Source organism: Lepidochelys kempii, chromosome 14, assembly GCF_965140285.1.
Source record: "Lepidochelys kempii isolate rLepKem1 chromosome 14, rLepKem1.hap1, whole genome shotgun sequence".
Taxonomy (NCBI): Eukaryota; Metazoa; Chordata; order Testudines; family Cheloniidae; genus Lepidochelys; species Lepidochelys kempii.
Window position 1 is genome coordinate 14,157,064 of NC_136393.1, and position 12,630 is coordinate 14,169,693.

Consider the following 12,630-nt stretch of genomic DNA (forward strand, 5'->3'; position numbering starts at 1 on the left):
ACCTGTAGACCCTGACCCCGAGGGGTGGTGCTTTTTGTGAGCTCAGAATTCAGAGCCCAGAACTCTTGTTCTGTTTTCTTTTAGTTTTGGGTATTTAATGTCCCGCCCATCTCCAAGGGCTCTGGTGCAGCTCAGGGGGCCTCTCCCCAGTCCCAGGCTCAGTGGTTGATGATCGTGAACCACCATCTCTCTCCCATTACAGTATGGAAAGTTCCTGCAGCACCTGGTCCGATGGCATCCCAGAGCAGGGGAGGAGCGGCTGGGGTTTCCTGCACAAGTCCTTCTCCTATATCTCCGCCCTGACAAGCCCTGGCAGCGCGCTGCACCCTGATCCAGAGCCTCTGTCTGCCCCAGTGTCGTCCTTCTCCACCCGGATCGGTGTGTGAGGCACCTGGAAAAGGGGACCCACCCTTAACTGAGCTGGACCAATGGGGCTGAGGTGGGGGGAAGGAAGAGAATTCCTGCCTGTGAGAATGGTTTCGCATCGGGGGGACCCTAAGGCTGGGTCACTGCGGGGATCTAACATCTGTTGGCAACTTGCAGGTCATGGTTTGAATGCCTCTTCCTCCCGTTCTTCTCTGACTGCTCCAAGCAGAGATTGCACCTAGCACCCCCACGGTACCACCTGGGAAGTGAACGGTGCATCCCTGTTTCCTGCCCCACAGCACCAGTTTGGGAGGGAAGCCAAATCTCGCAGCTGCGGCCCACATGCCTGCCGCTGGGCCACCACATGCTTGGCGAGAGCAATAACTCCAAACACAGGTTGAAACGGCTGCATCTCCAGGGAGAGGCAGCAACCAGGGAGGAGAGGGGAGCCTGGATCCCAGCGCAGAGGAAGGGAAGCCAAGTGAAAGCAGCTGGATTGGTTTCTATAGCCCTAGAAATGCCAAACCCTGCCCCCGTGCAAGGGGAAGCAGTGGGGCTGCCCCAGTGCTGTGGGCAGGGGAGGGTAATGTTGAGTCTGCAGGGTCCAAGTGATGATGGGGGTTTAAACAACAACTCTGGTTGCTTTTCCTGCAGGGGTTTCCCGCAGACCCTTGGAGTGGCTCTTCCCTGGCTGGGTGATGCCCATGACCTATGCTTTCATCTTCCTGCTTCTAGCAGGCTGCTTCACCGTCACCATCCTCTATGGCTCCTCCCTCCATGACCACACTGCCCTAATGTGGCTCATCTCCTGCGTCTTCTCCTTCGTCACCTCCTTTGTGCTGCTGGAGCCACTGAAGGTAACTGCCCCTACTCCTCTCAGCGCTGTAGATAACCCTCCGGCTTTGCCCATTCCCAGCCCTTTCCAGCTGAGAGCCACACAACATTTTGCAGACATCTGTTATTTCACAGCACCCTTAAGGTGGGATGACGCTGCCCCCATTGTCAGATGGGGAAACTGAGGCAGGGAAATGGTGAATGACCTGCCCAAGGTGACACAAGTGAGTGAGTGGCCAGTGGGGATGGAACTCCGGAGACCTCAGTGCAGATCCTCCTGCACACAGACTTAGAGGAGGGACTGTTTCACACTCGCCCATTGGCTTTGTTTGAATCCCTGCTTACTACTGACTCACTTGTGTTACCTGGGGCAAGCTGCTGGCCCTCTCTGTGCCTCAGTTTCCCAGTCTGTAAAGTTGGGGCAGTGTTGTCCCAGTTATCCCAGGAGGCTGGATGGGAGCTACTGCATACCCTGCTGGAATCAAGCCGGGGGCATTCAGTGGAGATTGGAGACTTCGCCCTCCCCCACTGAGGGTTTATTCAACACCCCTCCCCCTTCACTCTGGGCATCCCCCACTTCCACCCATGGGGCTTTGCTCTGTGGGTCGGGGTGACTAGCTGCTCTCTGCGGCCTTAGAAGAGTAACAGCCCCTGGCCCTGGAGAGCTGGGTCTCAGACACTCTCCACTGTCCTGTCGTGGCAGGTGGTGCTGGAGGCCCTGCATGCTGCTCTCATCACCAAGCCGGTGGACAGTGAAGGAGAGGGGCTGGTGGAAGAGCCGCTGGTAAAGCCAATGCCCGAGCGCATTGGGAAGGTGCGAGTGCCCTGTGGATACGGGCTTCTCCAAGCCAAGGAGGAGGCGAGGAAAGTGCGGGCACTCCGAGCGCTGATGAGGGTAACGCATTCCCCTGGGACTCGCCCCACCTCACTTGGCTGCTGCTAAGAAGCCAGTGGGGGACCCCCATCACTCAGCTCCTAGGGAGTCCTTGGGATGCCGAGGGAGGGATACAGGACATTCACGGAGTGCCACACTTATGCTCTGAGGAACGGCCCAAGGGGAATTTAACCTAGACCCTTCTTTTCTGCTGTCCCCATTCTCTATTTTCACCCGCAGCTGCATTCCGGCTGGGCAGTGAACCCTGCCTGAGGGCACCAGCTCTCCAGTTACAACTTAAGGGCACCAGCTGGCAACTGAACCCAGCCCCTCCTTCCGACCGCAGTGCCAGTGTTATAATGCACCCCCCGTGCTCAGAGCTGAGCTACAGGAGAGCACCAGTTTACTGGCAAGAGAAGGAGGCCAGCGTGGATTTTTATACATCACCCAGGCCCAGAAGCCTTGGCTGTGTTTTGTACCAGAAGCCAAAGGGGCCGCGGCGGCAGGGGTGGGGTGGAGGATGTGTGATGTATTGAACTAAAAGGCAGAATCACAGCTGGAAGGGCTCACTGTGGCCACTAGATGTCAGTGTGAGTTTGGATTTGTGCTGTTTAGCTGCACCTGAAGAGAGCTGGATTCCGTCCAAACTCCTGGCTTTCTCCAAAGCTCGTGATGCAGGGCTCTGGGCCTGATGGCCAGGCAATGAAAAGCTTCCCATTGTTCCAAGATTGTCCAAGATGGGGTTTCTAGCATCTTCCTCTGGAGCATCAGGCTCTGGCCCCTCTTGGAGACAGGAGATGAGCTCGACTGACCCTTGGCTTGCCCTTGTATGGCAGTTCCCATCCTGCGGAATCCCCTTTATCAGCCCATGATCCAGCTTTCCTTACCTGAATGCCTCCATTTTCTCCCTCTCCCCAGAGCTGTCTCACCCACATGCTCTTTCTCCTGGTGGTTCTGACTGTCAACTACCAGAGCTGCGTCCACCACCGCAATATCCATCTCCTGCACGCTGCTGTCAGACAGGCCGTCGCCGCCCCAAATAACAGAGGACTCAACTTCTCCTCTGTGCGCAGGTGAGGACCCCAGGTGGGGTAAGGGGCGGAGCAGTGATGTGTTGTTGTAGCCTGTTGTTCAGCTGTTGATTGATGCCCTGAAGCCTGAGTATGTAGAGTTGTATTATACTGAAGACCCCACATACTCATGCTTCCGGGCATCAATCAACAGCTGACTAATAGGCTTCAGGAAGAAAATTTCCCCATGTGCCGGTTATGACATAACTGCCTTCTGCAGTGATGCTGGTCACTGGAGATGGGATTATGGGCTAGCTGGACCACAGTTCTGGTCTAAGACTGTCTCTGTCCCTGGAGTGAGAACACCTGAAATCTGTGGAGTTTTAGGGTACCAGGCTGGAAACCTGGTGGTGGCTTTGATGCAATTTAAATATGGAATGTTTTTGACATGAGTTACCATGGAACTAACAATGACCCCTAACGCAGCATCCCCTGTATGTTTCTACTGATAGTCAATGTAATTCCTTCTACACCACCCACACATTGTTTGTTTTCCTTGTGCTGCAGGTTTTGAATGGCCGGTGCAGAACTTGTAAACACTTTGGGCCAAGGCCTGTTGTTTACAGTATATTTGTACAGCACCTCACACAACGGGGCCTCCAGGCACTATGTAATAGACAAATAATTTCACTGTAGAAGTAGCAAGGGGGAAGCTGGAGCTGGATAGGGGTCAGCTGGTGATGGGTAGGAGGCAGTTTGGAATTTTGGGATAATCTCATTTGAGCTGGATGTTTTTGTTCTGAGTTTGTACAGCGCCTAGCACCATGGGGCCTTGGTCCACGACTAAGGCTGCAAGGTGCTGCCACAATACAAACACTAAATAATACTAATGATCAGCGGTGAAATGGTTAACAGGGTTGATATTTAAATTGCCCCCTTTAGATTTCAGAGTTAACCCACTGAAACGAATGGGGCAGTTCACCCCTTTCAGAGCATGTCAGGCTCTCTGCAGACTCAGGGAAGACGACGCTAAGTTGGTTTGTGCTCAGTTCCTATTTTCATGGTTATCTTCACAACCATCAGGGCTACAAACATACTGACTTAAATAAGGAAAGCTGAGAGTCCACAACAGGACTCCACTCAGCTGGGCATGTTCTGCAGGGGTGGGATGGTGGGGTACACAGGGTGCCAGCCAGTTATACTGCACTGGGGTGAAATGCACCTGTTCCCCTGGCCTCTTTGTTTTGCAGTTACACCGACACGTGGGAGTGGATAGACTCTGTGTTACTGAGCTACCTCTACAACAATCCCCGACTGACCCTGGTTGGGGTGCCTCGTCTCCGGCAGGAGAGCTCTGCTGAGAATGTACCTCTGGATCTGGGTGAGGGCTGGTAAAATCATCCCCTACTGCTGGCTGGGAGAAGGGTATTGGGTGGGGAGGAATGTGGGCCCCAAAATGGCACCAGCCAGAGAGAGTCTGCTGCTCCATTTTAGCTAGCCTGGAGTATAGACCTGAAAGAAAGCATCATCCCCCATTTGACAGGTAGGGAAACTGAGGCACGGGAGGATTATAACAAGCTCAAGATCATGCAGTGTTACCAATAACACTGAGGGTTCAGATTCCCTGTTCACTGCTCTAACCACTAGAGAAAGTTTAGGGGGTACTGATGTTTCTAACTGGTTTATCTCTACAGTCCCGGGGGTTGAAGCCTGTGTGTAATACTGGGTTGGGGGGGTCACAGCCCAGCAGCCACTTCCCCAAACACTGAGCATTGAAGGGCGGCGCACAGGGGAATGGAAAGGCAGGAAAGCCTGCAGGTCCAGACATGGGCACAGAGGAGGTGAAGTCACCGGGGAGATGGGGACTAAGGATCATCCCAGTGGCTATGGGATATCACTGGACACATCCAGGCATTGAATCTTGGTGCAGGGCTGGAACTTCCTGAGCCAACAGAGGCTGACTGTGCTGCGAAGGGAGCTCCTACAGAAGGAGGGTGGGGGACAGGACAGAGAGCCCTGCTCTTGATCCTGCAGTCCTGCCTCCCACTGACCTTCATGGGAGTTTGGTCTGAGTCAGGAATGCAGGCTCAGGCCCCCCTTTTGATGCTTTGGAGCAAGCCCTGCTGGCCAATGTGGGAGGGCGAAGATGGGGGAACACCCAGCTGAACCCTAATCAAACAAGGAATTGGGATTGGAAGGAGGGGGTGGAGGGCAATGGAGGAGGTGGAGGACACAGGCTAGGTGCAGAGGGGAGACACTGGGATAACCTAGATCTGGAGAGCAAAATAAGGAGTGTTGTTTCTAAATGGGCATCTGAACTTATTAATGTGCAACCCAAAATCTCGTCCTCCCCCTCTGGTTTTCTGCACCCTCAGTGCTCCCCCAACCTGGGCTTGGGTCTCTCTTGACACGTCACGTCACTAACAGAACCTGTCTCCTCTGCCACTTGTCAGCGCCCAGAGCAGAGGTTTCCAGGAGTGGCCAAGTGGACAGAGACGCATGCTCTGATCCCAGTCTCCAGAATTCATCCCATGACTCTATCGGGTAAGAACGCTGGCACGGGGCGGAGTGGGCACTAATTGGCAGCTGAGAGCAGGAATGGTGCAGTTATGCAACCAAGACGCTTGGCTGTGGATTTCCGCTTCTGGGCTCCCCGTCCCATGGGTCAGCTCAGGAGTCCCCAGTCTAGTAGCCCCAGGTTGCTTCACACTGAACCACCAGGAAGGTTCCACTTTTGTTTTTACAAGAAACTCTTCCAGGGGAGTGTCCCAATCCAACAATGACTCCATGGGGGACGTGATTTACCCCAGTTCTTGCCCTCTTTCCCCACCCAGGGCTGTGGCATCTCCAATTTCCCTGAGTGCTAGCTGACAATCGGCAGTAAGGTTCCTTCTATTTAGATAGCAGTCGTTCGTAGGACTTGAAGGGACCACGACAGGTCATCTAGTCCGGTCCCCTGCACTGAGGCAGGACTAAATATTCAGAAGGATCCCAAAGCATTTCACAAACTATGGACCTGATCCTGCAAGTGGCTGGGCATCTGCAACTTCCATTAACTTCAGTGAGTGGTGAGGATGCTCAGTACCATCCAGGAGGCGCTCAACACCTTGCAGCCGCAGACCCCAGGATAGATGAGATATAGCTATATCACACATAGGAGACACTGGAACGCAGCAACTGTGTCACAGCCCACAACAACGACTACGCAATTGCACAAGAGAGGAAGTGAAGGAGAAGACCACAGCCAGCTGGAAATACAGAGCAAATCCAGGGAGGCAGAATATGTGCCTCCTAGGTTGGAAGTTGGCCATGACACAAGGATTAAAGATCTCGTCTCTCACTGAACAGGCCATGCAGTCTTTAATAACAAGTGGCCATGAATTTCAATTCACGTATTACCCAAAGGTCTATGCAGAAGCACTGGGTCACTAGAGACTCAGATAATAGGGTTATGGCCTGAATCCCTAGCTCACCTGTTTGCAGCACCCTGGGTTTTCCCTGGAGGTATCCCATCTAAATGTGGGGCTGGTCCATCCCTGTTCTAGCTTGGGATCTGACCAGATCACAGCCCAAGTTAGGGCTCCCAATCCAGCCTCTCGCTCACTCTGTTTCACAGCTACATTTTCTGGTCTCCCCATCCATTTCTTCTAGCTTTTGGATTTGGGGGCACGTCAGAGTTTACCACACTAACACTGGCTGCTGGAGGGAGCTTGGAAACAGCTCTGCCAAAGCCCAAAGGACACTGGCTGACCTGCGAGCCAGCAACTGGATCAACAAAAGGCTAGTCACTCAGGGCCTTACCTTTTTCTTTGACAACTGGGCTGGGAAGTGGAAATTGAAATTAATTTCAGTAGGTTTCACAGCATCATTTTGGGTGCTTTAAGTGCTTACCTGTGGGAGGGAGGGTTATTGCATGGCTATTTCTCCCCTGCAGTTGCTCTGTCTGTCTAGCCGTCTGAGTGGGACATGACCATCCTGAGAGTGCAAGGTGATGTCGGTTGTTCTCTCCTGTTGTGCGGTGGCCACTGTTGTTCCATTGCCCCCATTCCCTTGCTCTGAAGTGGAGCGGAGCAACTCCAGATGACTCAGAGAAAGAGAGAGATCCTCCAGGCCACGGAACTGCACAGTGCAATGGCCAGAACTGCTGAGCCACCGACTGGCACGGGCTGGAGAGCAGACTGTCAATTTAATCACCAAAACCAATCTGGTTGAGGGCACATTGCCAGCGGTGGCCACTTAGAATAAGGGAGCAAACCCCTGGGGATGGAGGACCTCCAGATGGGAAAATCAGGGTTTGTGAGGACAAAATGCACTGTTGTTTCCACTGCATCTGGGACTCCTTGGGACCCAATAACTTTGCAGCTGGCTCACATGCTATATATACACCATTGGCTGGGGTCAGTAGGTTTCACAGCATCATTTTGGGGGTCCCTGAGTCTGGCTGCCAGGGGGCCGAAAGGCAGCATGGCTGAGACCCTGATTTAGGGTAGGAATTGAGGCTCTCAAAATATTCAGAGGATCCCAAAGCATCACCGTAAGGCTGAGATCACCCACAGAAATGGTTCAGTTCAACCTTGCTTATCCGAATGGCATGAGAGAGGCTGAATAAATGCAGATAATGGCAACATTGGGAGTTTCTGGTGTAATTTATAGATGGCAGGTGATTTGCCTCTGTGGTGGATAGCTGACGTAGCATTGTATGTCTGTACACAGCCTAGGGAATCTGATGGCTAGTGACCTGTTAGGGGTATCCCAACTTTATCCCTGAAAGTGGAAAGTCGAAACAGTGTTTCCCAGCAATCAGATTGAAATGTCCCCATTAGGAGGACCAAGAATTGGGCCCAATTACCCAGCATTCCAGAGCCCTGGAAAATATTTCTTCTCAGCCCGCTGTTCTTGGCTCTCTCCCTGCACGACAGGACCAGAGCTGTGTTTCTGGAGTTTACCCAATACAACACTGATGTCAACCTGTACGTGGCCGTAATGCTCCTGCTCGAGCTCCCGTCAGTCAGACCGGCTGTTCCTTCCATCCTCATCCTACCCTACCAAATGCTGCGCTTACATACGCAGCTGGACCTTCCACTTGCCCTTGTGGTATGTACTCTGCGTTGCGAGATGCTTCCAAGGCTCGGGGCTGTCTCCCAGCAGAATGGAGCCAATGTTTAACCCGCTCCAGTGGGCCTGCTTTCTCCAGAGGTGGTGTCACAAACAGTCTCAGCAGGAGGAGTTTGCTGTATGATATCATAGGTGTCTGCAGGGAAACCTTAGCTCCGCAGTGGTAGCTAACTACAGTCCAAATAAATGTTTGCCTGACTGTATGTGGGTCTGTGGTGGTTACAGTCTCTGATTAGATGAATCCCAGGAGTGCATTCCCAATGGATATTCCAGGGGGATCTATCCAAGGCTCTGCTTCCTAGTGACAGGGTGGTGTACCTTGGCTCTCTGGTCCCTTATGATGTGGCACACAACAGAGTAATTCCTGTGTGCAGTAGCTACTCTGTATCTGTTGGGATGATGCTAGTTACCTGCTCTGTTTGTTTAGGCTTCAGAAGTAGCACCATAGCTACCAGGTTCCTGCTGTATCCACCTTTGTCCTTGCTACTTAACCCAATGTGCAGCAGGAAGGCAGATTCTTTTCTTACTTGCTCTGGCTTCTTTCAGGTCTCCCTGCTCGTCTTCAGCGTGGCCTTTCTCCTGCCAGAGCTGTCGCTCTTGTCTCAGGAGGGGGCCTCCTGTTTGGGTCAGAGCCGCTGTTGGCTCCAGCTGCTCCTGGCGCTGCTCTCCATTGCAGTTGGCGCCTTGCACTTTGCGCACATCTGGCTGGCAGATGTGCGGCTCAAGCATTACCGGGGACACCGCCAGGCTTTCACCAGCTTCTATGAAGTGGCACAGCTGGCTCGGATGGAAGTCTGTCTCTCAGCCCTGCTGCTGACCACCACCACGCTGAAGGTGAGTGAGCGCACAGAGTTCTGTGATTCCCCAAGGTCACATGTCACGTCAGTTGCAGAGCTAAGGATGGAACCCAGGAGTCCTGACTTCCACTCCCCAGCTCTAACACCTCCCCAGGGTCCTTCGGTGTATGTCGGGAACCCCATTCCCAATGTTCCAAAGTTGCTGATTAACAGCCTGGCTCATCTCCCATAGAAATCTCAATCGGAGCCTTTCCACTGGTTTTCTGTTCAGTCTGAGCCCTAGTTCACATGTTGTGGGAAACATTTGATCTACTCAACAGCCATCACTAGAAAGCCACCTGGGTGTTGTGCATAGGAATAAATCAGGGCCGATCTTGATCTCCGTTACATTGGTGTAACCCCTCAACCATTGCCAGGCTGCATGACCTAAACACATTCCAGATTCTCATCTGCCATCACCAGCATGCGAGGGCACCTGGAAATGGGCTGGAATTTGTAGAGAGATAAAAACATAAGAACCACCATACTGGGTCAAACCAATGTTCCATCTAGCCTAGTATTCTTTCTCTGACAGTGGCAGTGCTAGATATTTCAGAGGGAATGAGCAGAACAGGGCAATTTTGAATGATCCATCCAGTCATCGAGTCCCAGCTTCTGTCACTTGGAGGTTTACACCCGCATGGGGTTGTCCCTGACCATCTTGGCTAATAGCCATTGATGGACCTATCCTGTGTGAACTTAACTAATTCTTCTTTGAACTCAGTTATACTTTTGGCCTTCATAACATCCCCTGGCAATGAGTTCCACAGGTTGACTGTGCATTGTGTGAAGAAGTACTTGCTTTTGTTTGTTTTAAACCTGCTGCGTATTAATTTCATTGGGTGACCCCTGGTTCTTGTTACATGAAGGGGTATGTGATTGGACTCGTGGTGCCTTCAGCAATCACAACCCTTGCTGCCAGCTGTCCCTAACTCCCTTGGGTAACAGTCCCCACCGCTCACCCCAATGGAGAATTATGTGGGAGCAGATCATAGGGTGAATTTGAAGCCAAAGTGGTTTCTCTCTCATAAATAAACCAGGTGACTCTGAAGTCTCTGGCCGGACATCAATGGCTGATCCCCCAACCTGCCTCTGCAGCACATCGCTCTCTCTGTTACTCTGAGAGTCCCAGCTGCTCTGGCCCCATCTGGTCTCTCTGTAATAATATCTTCACCACCACATGGAAGTAGGACATCCTTCTTCATCCAGCAGCCCTTGTGCATGGTGGCAAGTGGTGTGAGACAGTGTCAGGCCTGAGCTGCTAACAGCCTGGATGATGTATACCTTCTCGTTAGCATGCATATATTAAATTATGCCACTATGACCTTATAATTGTCATTGGGGCTGCTGCTGAGATGTAATATCTTCATTCCTTTCTCCCGCTTCCTAATGAATTGGCCGAGTGGCCCAGCTGCTGTCTTCCAGGCTTGCTGTATTTATGGTTCACTGTCGACCATTACTTGCTTAATGCATAGACAATAAAAGAGCAAGCAAACAAACGGATAAAGGCTGCTGGGAGTCAAAGCTGGAGAGTCAGTAAAGAGAAAGGGACCCCCGGAGCAGCCCCCTGGAGAGCTGGGAGGATGGGGATCTCTGACACAAGAGATCACGTCTGAGAGCTGGCCATTCCCAAGACACCGCTTTCATGGAGTGTGCATGCCAGATGAGTGCATACAGGGGGTTCTCAGTATACATCAGGGTTGCGTTCTTGAAAAGGGCGACAGATACTGAAACGATGGATACCGGAGAATTTTTCCCCATAAGAAATAATGGTCTGCCCTGTCTCTTCCTGCCCAGTTCCACCCCTCCTCCGAGCACGCCCAATCCCTGCTCCTCCCTTTCCCTCGCAGCATCTCCTGAATGCCAGGGGAAGCACCCAAAGAAAAGCCATGCAAAAGGAGAAGCGATTGATATGTGGATCAGGACCGATGTGAATCGGAACATGTTCCCCTATTGATATACCGGGGACCCCCTGTACCAGCTGGCTTGTGTGCGCCTGGATTATCCATTCAGGGAGTGCAGCACGAGCACATAAGGCCCCCAACTACGGTACCGCTGTCCTATGACCTGGTTGCAATGTGGTTAAAATGTAGTGTAGATGGGACCTAACCCCATAGCCAGGTTAAAACTCTCAACAGACGCCAGCTTTTGGTTGGTTACAGAGGCATGGAAGATTCTGCCCAGGCTGCAGCTTTTAACGGCCACATTGCGACTGGGGGTCATAGCCAGAACGAAGACTGGGCCTTTAAGAAAGACGATGCCCTTTTTTCGCCTGGCTTCCCTCACCTGGCCACACAGGCTCCTCAGACATCTCGTGTGAGACAGAGCAGACTGAATATACTTGGGGCTGTTTGAAATGTCACTTTTCTGATGACATCTAACCAGGCTTCGTGCTCCGCAATGGACCTTCTCCCCCTAGATCGTACGGCAGCTGCGCTTTGTCCGGAGATGGTCTGCGTTTGGGAAGACATTCCAGCATGCACTGGGAGAGCTAGTGGCTGCCATGCTCCTCTTCCTCCTGCTGCTCCTTGTCTATGCCCAGTGTGGATGTCTGGTAGGTTATTAGGTTATGCAGAGACTGGCTCTCAGCAGTGGGAGTGTGTGTGGAGAGTAGGATGGGGTTCTGCGTGGTCATGACTCTTACCGGTACAGGGCACTATGCAGTGAATTCCTGTATAGGCTTGATACAAAACAATGCAATGCGTTTGTCTCCCTGCTACTCTGCCGCTGGGCATCAGCTCTGTCAGAGGAGGACCACCCTTCCCCAGAGCTCCTCAGTCAGTCTCTCCACTGCTCCCCAAGAGGGACCCACCCACTGCTGAGATGAGATCAGAGTCTAGTGCTCATATGCATTCACGCCGTCTGTTTTGCTCTGCTTCATCAGTGAACTGGAAAGTTGACTGGGAGCGACCCACCCCCACATGAGGGCAACGGGGGCTTGTGCAATTGCTCAGGATGCTGTAGACAGGAAATGGTGAAGACACCTTTCCTAGCGATAACCCTTACGTTGTCTCTCTCATTCCCAGGCCTTCTCTGCTACAGTAGAGGAGTTCAGAACATTCCGATGTGCTGTCTATGCACTGCTTTCGGCCCTCCATGGGAAAGTGGCTCTCCTGTCCGTGATCCAGGAATTCCCCACCCTCGGCACTGCATACGTCCTCAGCTTCATGGTCAGCTTGCTCTGCATTGGCAGCCGTTTCCTTTGTGCTATCATCCTTCACAGCTACCGCACTGTCCAAGCTGAAATGTACCGCCCTGCTATTGAACCGCAGGACTACGAGATGATCGAGTTCTTTGTGAAGAGGTTCAAACTGTGGATGGGGCTCAGCAAAACTAAAGCGGTAAGAAACGGGGAAACATGGGTGTAGAGCAGCCAGCAAGCCCGAGTCTGGTGCTGCAGCATCAGAGCAAGGTGAACTGAAACCAGGGCTTAATTTGTCAGGGCTTGACCAGGCTGAGCCCTGGCACTTCTGGGCCTGGCAGTTCCAAGCCCTGGCACCTCTGGGCTTGTTGCATCAGTTATGAATGTAAAAAAATTGCTTGAGCCCTGGCCTCTTTTTCATTACAAATTAAGCACTGGTTGAATCCCTCAACT

The 12,630-nt window shown here is 52.4% G+C and overlaps 1 protein-coding gene across 6 annotated transcripts in view; it reads left to right on the forward strand.

Moving 5' to 3' along the window:
• Positions 1-12,630, forward strand: part of LOC140897608 (polycystin-1) — a 61,540-nt gene that overhangs the window by 46,482 nt on the left and 2,428 nt on the right. For 2 of the 6 annotated variants that reach the window (XM_073310426.2, XM_073310427.2), the window contains exons 36-46: positions 203-378; positions 1,021-1,223; positions 1,904-2,095; positions 2,993-3,147; positions 4,335-4,465; positions 5,460-5,628; positions 6,736-6,864; positions 8,004-8,178; positions 8,746-9,033; positions 11,455-11,589; positions 12,062-12,376. In XM_073310426.2, the coding sequence (XP_073166527.2) occupies positions 203-378; positions 1,021-1,223; positions 1,904-2,095; positions 2,993-3,147; positions 4,335-4,465; positions 5,460-5,628; positions 6,736-6,864; positions 8,004-8,178; positions 8,746-9,033; positions 11,455-11,589; positions 12,062-12,376 (2,068 nt within the window). The other 4 variants (XM_073310428.2, XM_073310430.2, XM_073310431.2 and 1 more) reach the window with 4 other exon arrangements.